Here is a 12999-nt window from a genome sequence, read left to right as displayed (position 1 = left end):
CCAGTTAAAAAAAAGAAAAGGGATCCAACGTGGGCTTCCTAGTGCTGGGCTAGACAGGATGGTGGTGTTTTCTGTTGGATGTAGGAGCTCGCCCCCCAGCAGCCCCGTTCAGTAGCCCAGAGGCTGCAGGCACACGGCACAAGGCTCACTTCACTACCTGCTCAGCTGCCAGGTGGGCCTGGTTTTCTCATCGCTGAAACAAAGCAAAAAAGCAAAGCTGCTGATCAGCTCTGTCACTCTGGGTGGCCACTTTTGGGGATTCGTGTGCCAGAGGACCAGAAGGAGCTGCTGTCTGGGGGATGTGCACGGAGCCGTTTTCCTTGCTCATGCCATCCCTGCTTTTGTAACAACCACTGGCAGAGGCTGGAAAGAGTTCAGAATAATCCATGGAAATGTGTTATTGAAAAGAAGAAAATGATATTGTAGTAGAAGTTCAGCATCACCGAGTGAAGGCTGCGTTGCTGTAGGCACCATGCAGATAGAAAAGGGTACTCCCTTGTCCAAGAGCTCGTTGCCTTCAATGCAAACGGTGCTATATGGGCACATCTGTAGGTGTGCAGATGTTGGTAAAGATATTTCCGAGGCAAATGAAGTCTCACCTCCTTGGCACTGTGGTCATGGAAGCGAAGGTAGGCAGACATTCACAGCATCAAACTTCCAAAGAGAAGATGAAGCCGTTCTCATTTACAGAGTAGCTTAAGCAAAGGAGCCGTAATTTGGAACAAGTGTAGCAAAGTTTCTGCTTTAGAAGGGGCAGGAGTTTCTGAGGAGCACACCCAAGTTATTTGGGGAGCTCTGCCTGCTCAGGTGGCTCTGAGCCCTTTCGGAAGGCATGAATAATGCGCTGACTCAAAGCTTAGGCTGAACTCTTGCTGGTTAGCCCAAATACATATTCCCTTTCGTTGTATCGGTTAATAGCATGAGCATGTTTAGAAACACGTGAGTTCCTGAGATCCCTGAGCGTAGTGAGGTTGGATGTGATACTCCTATCTGGGCTGGGAGGAGGAGAAGTCAGACAGAGCCCCCGTGGAGAGGTCCTGCTGTGCTGGGGTTGCTGCATGACCCTGTCGTTGCCTCGTCCGGGCTGAGCAGCTTTGCAGCCAAAGCTGTAGGGCGTGCCTTCATTTTCCAGTGTAGGTGCTTTTTTGGCTTCTCACATGAGAAGGGTTTTGGAGCAGGGAGGTACTGGCTGCCGTCACGAGTGAATCGGCTCTTCCTGCCCCTCGGAAGGAGAGCTGGCTGCATGCGTGTCTGTCTGCTTGGGTTTCCTGGGAGGGGCACAGATACCTCCTAGTTTCATTCTCGTTTGAAATTGAGGCTGATTTAGCGAGCACCATCTGAAAACAAATATTATTCTCCTTAGGGTAGCTCAAATTCTTGCTTGGTGAGAAACGGCCTTTTAATGCTGTATCTCTGAGTGTCTTGTTTAGAGGGTGACATTATCAGTGCAAATTTGGCCTAATACTTTTTAAATTAAACTTCCCCAAACAGCATTTGAAATCAAATTAAGACTTCTTTCTTCTATAATCTGCAAAGCTCCTTTTTTTTTGCCAGTATCTGGATCTACCAGAGGTCTGTGACTTAAATCTCTGTGCGATGCTTTGCAAATGCAGAAGCCAATGTTCATTTTACATGTTTCATATGGATTTTTTTAAGCAACATATTAAAGGAAAGCAATGAAGTACTCTCTTAGGTTAAGGTCTTTAACAGTGCCTAACAGAGTAAGATGCCTGAGCACCACTGAGCTTCAAATTCAGCCCTTGAAGTTAATCTTTCCTGCTCTCATGTGCTATTAAGTCCCATTAATAGCTAATGCATCAGTTGCATTTAAGATGCACATCTGTTCGTAGATATGCACAAAGAAAATACTTGTGTCCAAATTCTTTCTCAGGGGCGTTTAAAATTATTTTCTACTGAATTGAGTAAGGTCGTTTGGCAAAGCCGTGCAGGTCATCAATAATTAATCCAAGCAGGCAGAGCCGAGTCTCCCGGTGCTTGCAAACACCCTGTTAGACTGGATAGTTTGGCAAAGCGGGGGCAGTTCTCAGATTTTCTCAGCAAACAGCGAATGTGCGCTTCACTTTGGAGGGGGAGAGGGAGACTTGCATTTATTGGAAACATCTGTGCTGCGCTTGCATTGCAGCACTAGGTGCATCCATATGTGCAGGGCAGAGCTTCTGATCGCCCGGTCCACCCCCATCCAACCTGGGGGCCGTTGCACACACTTACAGAAACACGCCTGGCGTATGCGGTTCATTTCTGCCATGTGCTCACAGACTGCAGTAACGCAAGAGGTAGCATTTATCTCAGTTAACTTTATCTAAACTTTATCCAAAAGTTAGACCAGATTCTTTACACCTAACCCTGGCTATCGAAGAACTTGTTCTGGGGTATGAGCTCGTCAGCTGTCTCAAATAGAGTCAGCAGGGAAAAAAAAAAAAAAATCCTCTCTTCCAGAGGATATTTCCTGTCCAGACTTGTTATCTAAGAAGATGGGATGAACATGGGATGAATACTCTTCCCTTTCCCCTCGGAGGGACCTGTCTGTCATGAGGAGGAGGCTCCTGAAGAGGTTCAGGTGACCAGCCTGGGCACAGCGTCTTGCTTTTGGACAGACAACACTGGGTGAAATGGGTCTGGGCCAGCGTGATGGAGGAAACCCAGGTGACCGAGGGCTGAACTTGCACGTCTGTGGAGGCAGAAGCATTTTGTGTTCTCAGAAGTTTATCTATAGTTTCCTCTAGCTGTATCGGTTGGCCTAACAGAGGATGTTGCACAAATATTACCGCTACACGCCCTCACTGCATGAGATGAATTAAAATGGTTTCCACGAGGCTGAGGCGGGCAGTCACAAAGGCAGTAACTCCCTTCCACCCGAACGTCCTCTGAGGACTCTGATCAAGTGTCCGTCATCCCAAGCATGGAGCAAGACTGGCTTTTAAGCCATGATGGCTTCACCTTTGGCTTCAGGGTCGGATGGGACCGCAGCAGGTCCCAACTCAGAGCCCACACGATGCCTTCAGCACGGGCAGAGAAGGGCCCAGAGCCCTGTGTGGCAGAAGGGGCTAGCTGAGTGTCCCACCATCCTGATGGCCACCAGGTTCCAGCCCTCCCTGCAACACCAGCTGTCCCCAGGCCACGTGTGTTCAGGGACAAGCAAGCTGGGAACCAGTCCAAAACCAGAACAGGCATGGGCACTGCTCCCTCTCCTCCACCGTAACGCTGGTACGCACGCTTTGAAGGCCTGGCCCCTGCTGAACTGCTTTTGCTTTACAAGATGAGAGAGCTCTGCAGTTTTGACAAGGAAACTTGCCGCCCAGATGCCTGAACAGCAGTGCTCTGCTTGTTCAAATATTTGTTCGGACCAGCTTGACTTTCCAGTGCGTTTTTGCGTGAGGGGTTTTGGAGGTGGGGGGGAGAAGTCAGCTCTAATAAAAATCTCATGCTGTGGTGTAATCGCACGAGAGCATTTAGCTGACAGTACCCTCTGTCCCAACAGCAGCGCTTCTCATCATGTCCCCCCATTGCTGTCCTGCGTTTCTTCACACCCGTTTCTTACTCAAGGTGAATCTGTCTGTGTCCTGTCCACAGCCCATACAAAGACTTTCAAGGCTTTTAGTCTCCAGAGCTCTTAATCTGATGTGTTCACATGTGCTGTATTTCCTGAGAGAGAAGATAAATAGGGATGGGTGGAGGAAAACAGCTGCCTGCGCCACCCGCTTCCTCAGCATTGTATGTTCAATGGCCCGTTGGTGTGGTGTGTCCTGCAGAAATGGCAGGAATTGGGATTATTCAAGGGATACTTTACAACCGGTGCGAGTAAAGGTCGTGCCTGTGAAGAGAAGTGTTGGAAATGTTTGTGTTGACCCTCTCCCAAGCTTTACGTGTAATATCCACGGATGTTTGTCACTGCCAGTCTGCAGCTTGTGATCTATCCCGGTCACCTCTGCTCCTTTCGCTTCTTTATTTTGACAAAGCCCAACTTGCTCTCCCTGAACCACTTCATGTCTGCAGTTCCATTCGCCATTTCTGTCCTCCTCCTTGCGCCCCAGTGTGATGTCCTGCACCACATCTTGGCAGGCGCCAGTTTAAAAAGATCTGGTGGAAGACCTGGTAGAAGAAACTGCAGCAGAGACGCCGTGTGCTCCCCCGTGCACCCATTTTAGCCCTACCAGTACTCTCAGCATCCTCTTCTAAGCAATTATTTCTGGAATTGTATATCTGAGCCCATTAGTTAGAGCATCACCGTGCAGCCAACTGATTAGAACCAAACAAATTACCACAACACTCCCAATTAAATGTTCAGCACATGTACCTTTGAAAAGTACAAGTGTTCACCCGAGGAAGTGCCTTGAATTCCAGAAAAACAAAGGTCTGGAGACTGTTTGCTAGCATTTGCCAAGTGCCTCTTTTTTTTTCCCTTAGGTAATTTATGCAGAAAGATCACTCCCTATCCCCTCGGTATTTTCCTGTATGTTGAGGTGTATTGCCTGGAGAAGCCTTGTACCTAAACTGGTTTATTCTGCACAGATAAAACTGCAGCAGTTTTTAACATAAACGGGAGTGATTAAGAGGCAAGCCCACAGGCTTCCTTCAGGTGTTAGCAAACAATTTGGCTGTTAATTTCTACCTGTTTGTGGATGCTTGAATTTAAATGAGTTGCAATTAAACACAATTAGCTGTGTGCACCGTTCTGGGAGGCGAGAGAGGAGCGGTGGAGGTTGCTGGAAGTCTCTGACAGGGGTTTGATTTCCTGGAGCTCTTGCAGGCCGGTTGGAGGCCAGGAGGAGATGGCATGGCAAGGTTGTCTCTAGAGGCCACCGACTTCCGCAGCAATGCAGGAGGCATCCTCGGCTGCATGGCTTGTGGTGAGGACTTTCTGCTGATGGTGCCCACCTCTCCAAGCAAAAGCACCTTCCCAAAGGATCAGCAAAGCAAGGGAAGGTGGTGAGGACAAACCTTCTGCCCTGGCTCAACGCACGACGTCACAGCAGCTCTCCAAAATGTGGCGGTTTAACCGCAAAAGCCTCTCTTCCTATTCCAGGGACATCTGTCCCTAACGTGAGATATGGGGTCCAGGTACGGGGTTCCCTGAAGGTCCGGGACCTGCTCCCACACTGGGTGCTTGGTGCAGGTTCATCTCTCGTTGTACCATCAGGGAACCTGCCCTACAGCCATTCAGCAGCTGCCCATCAGCGTGCCGTCAGCCACTGTGGTTTGTTTGGGTTGTCGGTGCCAAACTGATTAAATCGCCTATTTCATGAAAACAAGAGTTTCACTGGTGGCACCAAGTAAAATTATTGCATCTATCCAAAGAAACCAGCAAAGGTTACAGTGTCTGTTTACGTTCCTCATAAAGAAAATCTTGTTAAACTCGGTCTCACATATTTTACAGCCCTGCTACAGCCCTGAAGAGTACACTGTCAGGAGAAATGGTTTCAAGCTTTTTTTTATCGAATTTTATGCAGCAGGAGTATGTGCTGTTTAATTGGGGAGTTAGTGAGAAGTCTGTGTGGTGACACCGAGAGGTCCCTTGGACAAACAGAGGGAGAGCTTGTGGGATGGGGTTTGCTGTCTCAGGGCAAGCTGTGCTGCTGGCAAGGCCAGCGATCGTGGGACGCGCACCAGGTTGGCCAGATGACTGCAGCTCTGTACGCTGGAACGTGAGATCGTTTGTCTTTTCCAAATTAACTTTGGTGCCTTGCTTTGGCCCTGCATGGTGCTTTTCCTACCCACCCCTATTTTTAAAGAACTATGTCAAAGCTAATTTTAACCTGTGATACTAATCATGTGTTGATCAATCCCCATCTGCTCTTGTTCTCTGAAGTCAGGTTTCAGCAGGTCTCGGATTGAGCTGGATTCTGGGGCTGTTTCCATCCCTGTGGCCATGACTATCCATGTCAGCTACCTCCACTCAGGCTTTGATCTGCTACATATTTTGTCCACGCCGTAATCCAGCTGTTTCCTTTTTGTTCTCCATATGTTTTGTTGGAAATGAGTGCAAGTGAGACGCTGAGAAAGTCGTCCCAACTGGTACGTGAGGTTTCCTAGGACAGCATGACGTGAGGGTTTGGTGCTCAGACACCCCCTCCTTGCTCCCAGTGGGGTGTTCGGCTCCCAGCTCCGCAGGACACCCCCGGCACCCAGCCGTGTGTTTCCCTTCGCAGGCGTTCTGCAGCTCCAGTTCCCTCTGCAGAAATTGTCCCCCGTGACAGTGCCGTTTGGAGCCAGCTGCCAGCAGCGCCTGCTGCACAGATTAAACCCAGAATCCCAACTGATACGGGAAAGAAAAGGATTAACTCAAAAGTCTGTGATTTTAGAGGCATCCTTTTGTGCGGTCCCTAGCAGTGCTCTCTTCTGCCCGTATTGGCCTCGTTCGCTTCAAAGACTCCTAGTGGTTCCTGCAAAGGACTGTGCAAAGCAGCGTAGGTCCCTTCATCCCTCACAGATATTCGACGGCATCTGGATGAACCATCACAGAAAGCGACAGAGCAGGCAAGGGCCATTCAAGACCGTTGCTGACAGCTGAGTCTAGGTAGGGAATTTTGTCCGAACAGACCTATCCAAGTGGAAATCTGACCCAGACAGTAAGTAAACCTCCTCATTCTTGCAGAAGTTGATTTTTCACTGCCCCTTATGACCTAGGATTTGGTTTTACACTTCACCAGGAGCAAGCCGTCGCTTCCTGCTAGGCAGTAGCCCCGATACCGCGCTGGAGCTTCTCTTACCAAGTGACTGTGTGAAGAGTTAAAATTGCAGAGGCAGTTTCCAGCAGCACCCCGCTGCTTCCTTGATGTCTCAGGCTGAAGCATTGATCTGAACTAACCCGTTTAGTATGGGCGGAGGATCTGGCTCAGAGCACATGGGGCTGTAGATAGCTGCTCAGCTTCTGCAGCCCTGACAGCGATAAATGGTCCCTGGGAGAGGAGGATGTTTAGTCATCTCCTGAGGATGATCTGATGGACGTGGGTAACTACAGAGTCTCAAGACCTCCGTCCGTGTTGCATCATGCTAAAGATACTCTGTCTTTAATGTGTTGTAACGTACAGATCGCTTTGGATGGCTCTTTTTTCTTTCAAAGAACATATTCTCCTAACATTGCCCTGTGCGCAGAAGGGCGGGCACAGATCCCGTGTCCCTGTAGCCACCAAGAAGGACCACCCCGGATTTCAGAGAGTCCCCGTGCTGAGCCACTTCCTTCCCTCACCACTTCGTGTACCAGCAAGGTGGCCACCAAGAGGCAATGCAGAAACGAAACGCCACAGTTCACGGCCGTCATGGCCAACAAGTGTTCCTTGTGTACACATCCAGGCTCAGCCACTCCAAGGAGTCCTGCTTTCCTGAAGAGCGTGTTTCCCAAGGCTGTCGTTGATTTTTCACAAGCGAGTTTGTGCGCTGGCCAAGACTGCCGACAGCTCAATATTCAGCTGCAGGATACAGTTTTCTGTCGTTTTGATTTATGGTCTTCTCTGCTACAAGAGTCCCACATGGAAAAAAAAAAAAAAGGATTTTATCTTAAAGTTATCTCAGTGCAAGTTTATTCTCCAACTGACCTAGCAAATGAAATTTTTTAGATTTTTTTAAATTTATTTATTTCTAGAATATGAAAGAGAAAAGCACTAGAAAGTCGCCTCCGCTGTCAGCTTTGGGACCTGCTGTTGCGATGTCTGCTGTTGGGCAGTGCGAAAAGGGTCATGGAAAGACTCCCCGAAAGAGAAGCCAAGCTGAAACTGGGGCAGCAAGATCTGCTCGTGGCTGAAGTTTCCACCTGCACCCGGTGGCCCTGTCCCGGGAGGCTCTGACACACCCAAGCAATGCCCGGGACATCAGGGCCGAGCTCCAGAGCACAGTGCTCCGCTGAGGGGTATCGTGAAGCTCTCAGTGACTGGGGTTTTCTCCTGGGGAACAGCCCGAATCCCCCGGGGGAGAGGCTGGCGTAGAGCCACCGTCTCCGCTCCCTTCGGACCCCAAAAGCAGGGCTCATCCTCCAGCAGCCTGGGTTTGCCCGGAGGTTTGATGGCCCTCTCCGAAGCTCGCTCTTCTGCCTCCCTTCTGGCACCCAGGCGCGGGCTCCTGGATTGTTTTTGCTACGTTTGGAGTGTTGCTTCTTGGCGTTAGCGTTGGGGGCTTGTTGCTTGCAGGGTCCTTTCGACAGCGGCTTAAAAGAGCAGTTCTGAGCTGGGGGGGGGGGGGTGGGGGGCGCAGAAAAAAGCATCACTTGGCTCTTTGTGTGCAGTTGTGCGAGTTGTTCTGCGAGACAAAGGAAGAGGCCACATGAAACAGCGCTTGGGGGGGGGCACTGAGGAAGAAAAGCTCCTCGGCACGGCCTTAGGAGGAGGCAAGCGAGCAGGGAAGTGGGTTTTCTTCCAGTTCTCGGCTTTCCTGCAGAGCTCAGACCATTTTATTTATTGCGTTTCACCCCCCTTGGCAGCGATGAGCCTCTAGGTGAGCTAAGACAGAGGACGGCTCTCAGAAGTATGACACCAAAATGGGCTGAAATGAAGTGCACTTTCCAGCCCAGGCGTCGGGATGGCCGGTGTGGGGACACCACGGTGGCAGGGGGGGGCTGCTCCCCACCACGGGAGGGAAGCGGGGTCCTGGCTGGAGCCGGGCCAGGCAGGGGAGGCACCTGCTGCACCCCTGGGCTCTGCTGCACCCCTGGGCTCTGCTGCACCCCTGGGTTCTGCTGCACCCCTGGGCTCTGCTGTACCCCTGGGCTCTGCTGCACCCCTGGGCTCTGCTGCACCCCTGGGCTCTGCTGCACCCCTGGGTTCTGCTGCACCCCTGGGCTCTGCTGCACCCCTGGGCTCTGCTGCACCCCTGGGCTCTGCTGCACCCCTGGGTTCTGCTGCACCCCTGGGCTCTGCTGCACCCCTGGGTTCTGCTGCACCCCTGGGCTCTGCTGCACCCCTGGGCTCTGCTGCACCCCTGGGCTCTGCTGTACCCCTGGGCTCTGCTGCACCTCTGGGTTCTGCTGCACCCCTGGGCTCTGCTGTACCCCTGGGCTCTGCTGCACCCCTGGGTTCTGCTGTACCCCTGGGCTCTGCTGCACCCCTGGGCTCTGCTGCACCCCTGGGCTCTGCTGTACCCCTGGGTTCTGCTGCACCCCTGGGCTCTGCTGCACCCCTGGGTTCTGCTGCACCCCTGGGCTCTGCTGTACCCCTGGGCTCTGCTGCACCCCTGGGCTCTGCTGCACCCCTCCTGCTTTAAGGGGAGACATCTCCTGCCTAAGGGCTGCAGATTCCTCTTGTTTTCTTCTGGATAACGCCAGCAAAGTGTTATTAAAACTATTGGAACCCTTGTGCTGTGAGCGAGGCCGTCTGTCTGCAGCAGGAGGGTGCTTTAGGGTTCCCGGCTGTACCTACGGTGTCAGGCTGCAAGGCAGAAGAGGAATCATCGGGCTCGGATGAATAATAGGGGTGCAGCAGGTAAAAACGAAGGCCATGTCCACCCCTGTGGTCCCGGGGAGGGGGTGGCTGGGCAACGTGCAGGGGTGAACTCGGAGCTCCCCGGGAGCTAAGGTGGGTTTTGACATTAACCTCGCTGGAGCCAGGAGTCGGTGGCTGGCCAGGCTGTGTGCTGTGATCGCATGTTATTTGGACAAATGGGTAAAAATAACTAATTTCCTAGTTTGCTTTACTTTGTGTGTATATATGTGTATATCTGTACAGACACCCCTTCCACATACAGGTCGTTTCCTTGATGAGTGGCATTTAGCAGCTGAGTTACAGGGGGATTTCTGTGTAGTCAGCGCAGATATCAAATCCAAAATACTTTTAATAGATCAAAGGGTGCTGTGTAATTGAAAATTTCTTGTAGAAGTGTTCGTCTTAAGCGGTTCTTAAAATTTTCTCCTGATGTACAAGCTAGGAAAGGAACATTTTTCAGGGTGTAAAGTGGAAAGAAGGTTCATTCATTACTTTTTTTTTAGAGCTCTACTCAAATTAAGGATTACTGCCAAGAAATTAATATTTTACCACACCACCTCAAAGGTATTTCTGTATTCATAAAAGCCACTTGGTTAAAGCAGGGGGGTGAGCAATAATCGCCACCTAAGGGGTGGATAGATACCGGATTTTTACTTGCTTTAAAGCTTTTTCTCCATTGTGTATTATAATTTGCTTTACCTTCAGCAATCCAAATTATTCTCGAGTTGAGGAAAACCTAAAAACCATCATAACTACTGTTCTTAGTGCACCCTAGCCCTCTAACAACATAGAGCTTGGATAATTAAATAAAGACCCGTGGAATAACCTTCCACCTTTTCAATAAGATGCTTTCATGACAGCCAGCACCAATGCAGAGTCCCATTTCATGGAGCCATCGTCCTTGTGCCAAACGTGGCTTTGCAGGTGACACAGGGCAAGCTGAACATCAGTGTCTTTTATTTTTCTGAGTTGCATCTGTTAAGTTTGCAGCAAGTAGCATCTCGAGCAGCGTGGGCTCCCGAAAGAGGCCGTGCCTTTGCAGGAGCACGTGTACTCGGACATGCAGAGCGCAGCTGAAAAACGAACAGAAAGGAAATAGCCCTGGGGAGCTGCGGTGCTGGAAGTGAAAAAAAATAACTTGGTGCTTGTACAGACAAGTGCTCACCAAATTCTGCACATCATAAATAATAATAACAATATTCTCTCTGCCTCCCCTGCGTCCGATGGGAAATGCATCTTCTTCCCCACTGAGAAACTGGCCCGTGCTAAATAAAGCTTTGCCCTTTACAGGCAGCCAGAGCGGCGGGAGGTGGACACGAGGGCTCTCATCTCTTTCCCAGAGGAAAGCCGTTAAGCGTGTAAAATGCGTATGTTTTCTCTTCAGCAGCTGTTGGGTTTCTCAGCCCAAGAGCCATAATAGGACCACGAGGTTCGGCAAATTTCTGCCTCCCGCGGCTGCCCCCCTCCCCACCAGCAATGCTGCTGACTCAGTAAAACAGGATTAGGCATCGGCGCCTCGTTGGGCCAGGGCCTCTCATTGAATCGTTGGCAAAAAATGGCTTCAAGCCGCTCTGCGCTGGCGTGGGGACTCGCGGTGGAGGGCGAGTCTGACCCTTTTCTTGTCTGAAACCGCCAAGAAGATGGTGGTCCTGCAAAATGAAACCCTGACGGAGCCTTCCCCTTCACTGATGCTACGTACAGACCTTTCATGTCTCTAGGTCTTTTCTTTGCCTATTTCTAGAGAAAAACCATGGGGGAATAATAGCACGGTTCCGTAGGATCCTTGGCTTGCAGTGGAGTGTCCTCCCAGCAGCAATTCCCTGCCTGACGCTGCGGTTGCCTGCGTGAAGAAGTGCCGCGTGAAACGCAGCCCATGGGTTGGGGTGAGGTAGTCAGCGAGGCAGACGGCCTTCCAGACAAGGCTTTGCGAGGGTTGGCCCAGCCTGGCTGCACAAGGACGTGGGATCCACCGCAGCGTGCAAGGGAGACCTGGCGATGGGGGAGAAGCCAGGGGGAAAATCATTGGGGGCTTCAGGGAACAGACACGGTAACCTTTGCTGGTTTCTTTGGATAGATGCAATAATTTTACTTGGTGCCACCAGTGAAACTCTTGTTTTCATGAAATAGGCGATTTAATCAGTTTGGCACCGACAACCCAAACAAACCACAGTGGCTGACGGCACGCTGATGGGCAGCTGCTGAATGGCTGTAGGGCAGGTTCCCTGATGGTACAACGAGAGATGAACCTGCACCAAGCACCCAGTGTGGGAGCAGGTCCCGGACCTTCAGGGAACCCCGTACCTGGACCCCATATCTCACGTTAGGGACAGATGTCCCTGGAATAGGAAGAGAGGCTTTTGTGGTTAAACCGCCACATTTTGGAGAGCTGCTGTGACGTCGTGCGTTGAGCCAGGGCAGAAGGTTTGTCCTCACCACCTTCCCTTGCTTTGCTGATCCTTTGGGAAGGTGCTTTTGCTTGGAGAGGTGGGCACCATCAGCAGAAAGTCCTCACCACAAGCCATGCAGCCGAGGATGCCTCCTGCATTGCTGCGGAAGTCGGTGGCCTCTAGAGACAACCTTGCCATGCCATCTCCTCCTGGCCTCCAACCGGCCTGCAAGAGCTCCAGGAAATCAAACCCCCTTAATCCGAGAGGGGAACGCTCACCTGAGGGTGCTCCATCTGGGGCCACCTCGGCGCCGTGGCTCTGGGAGCGCAGCCGCGGCAGCAGCCGGATGCCAGGGGAGGTGGAACCTGGTTGGGAGCCGTCCTTGCTCAGCCGTGCCCTCCCGTCTCCCTTGCAGGCCTTGCGATGAGAACCACCCCCACGTGAAGCCCGATGCCTACGTCAACGACCTCGCCGAAGCGGTGGACATGATCCTCCAGCAGCTGTAACGCCGACGGCGCCGCGGGCCATCCGCAGGGACGGGGGGGGACGAGGCACCACGTGCAGCCCCTCCGTGAGGCTGCTTCGTCCTCTCCCACCTCCATCCGACCTTGGTGGGCCCAAACCCAGCCTCGCCCGGGGTGGGGGTGGGGGGGGGGAACACCTGCATTCCTAAATATTTCACGTAACGGCACTAAAACGATGGAGTGACCTCATCCGAGGGGTCACCAAACCCGCATGATGTCGTGAATGTCATCCCCTCGGTGCCGTGCCCCCGCCAGGGCAGATGAAGCTGTCTCTCCCAAAAATGCCGGGCTCTTCCCCGGCCGGGGCTGAGCCTTGTGTGCCCGAGGGGAGCCCTGAGGGTGGTGAGGGGCCTCTGCCTGATGCTGGGGGGGGGGGGGGTGGGGGGGCGGCTGTAACCCCTTTCAATCTTCACTCACACCAAGGACCCATCCCAGAGGTGCCCAGGCGGGAAACAGGGAACTCGGTACCCCTTCATGGACACCCTGCGCTGTTTAACTCGCCCTTTCCCTGCCTTTTGGGGTGCCCATGATGGGATGGGGGATGTCCTTGAGAGGTGATGGAGGCCACCAAGCCCTGGGGTGCACCAGGGCAGCCCCGCTCTCTGGGGACCCGTGTGTGCCTCTCGCTATGGGTGGCACGAAAACCCTGGGGAGGGGACA

At 52.1% G+C, this 12999-nt stretch overlaps 1 protein-coding gene across 1 annotated transcript in view; it reads left to right on the top strand.

Moving 5' to 3' along the window:
* LHPP (phospholysine phosphohistidine inorganic pyrophosphate phosphatase) overlaps window positions 1-12321 on the top strand; it is an 88877-nt gene extending 76556 nt beyond the window's left edge. The window contains exon 7 of the mRNA XM_086467048.1: window positions 12231-12321. Coding sequence (XP_086323174.1) covers window positions 12231-12321 — 91 coding nt within the window. The remainder of the gene's footprint in view (window positions 1-12230) is intronic.
* The last annotated feature ends 678 nt before the right edge of the window (window positions 12322-12999 follow it).

The sequence above is a fragment of the Leptosomus discolor genome, chromosome 6 (assembly GCF_034619465.1).
Source record: "Leptosomus discolor isolate bLepDis1 chromosome 6, bLepDis1.hap2, whole genome shotgun sequence".
NCBI lineage: Eukaryota > Metazoa > Chordata > Aves > Leptosomiformes > Leptosomidae > Leptosomus > Leptosomus discolor.
This window is presented reverse-complemented; position numbering and strand designations above follow the sequence as displayed.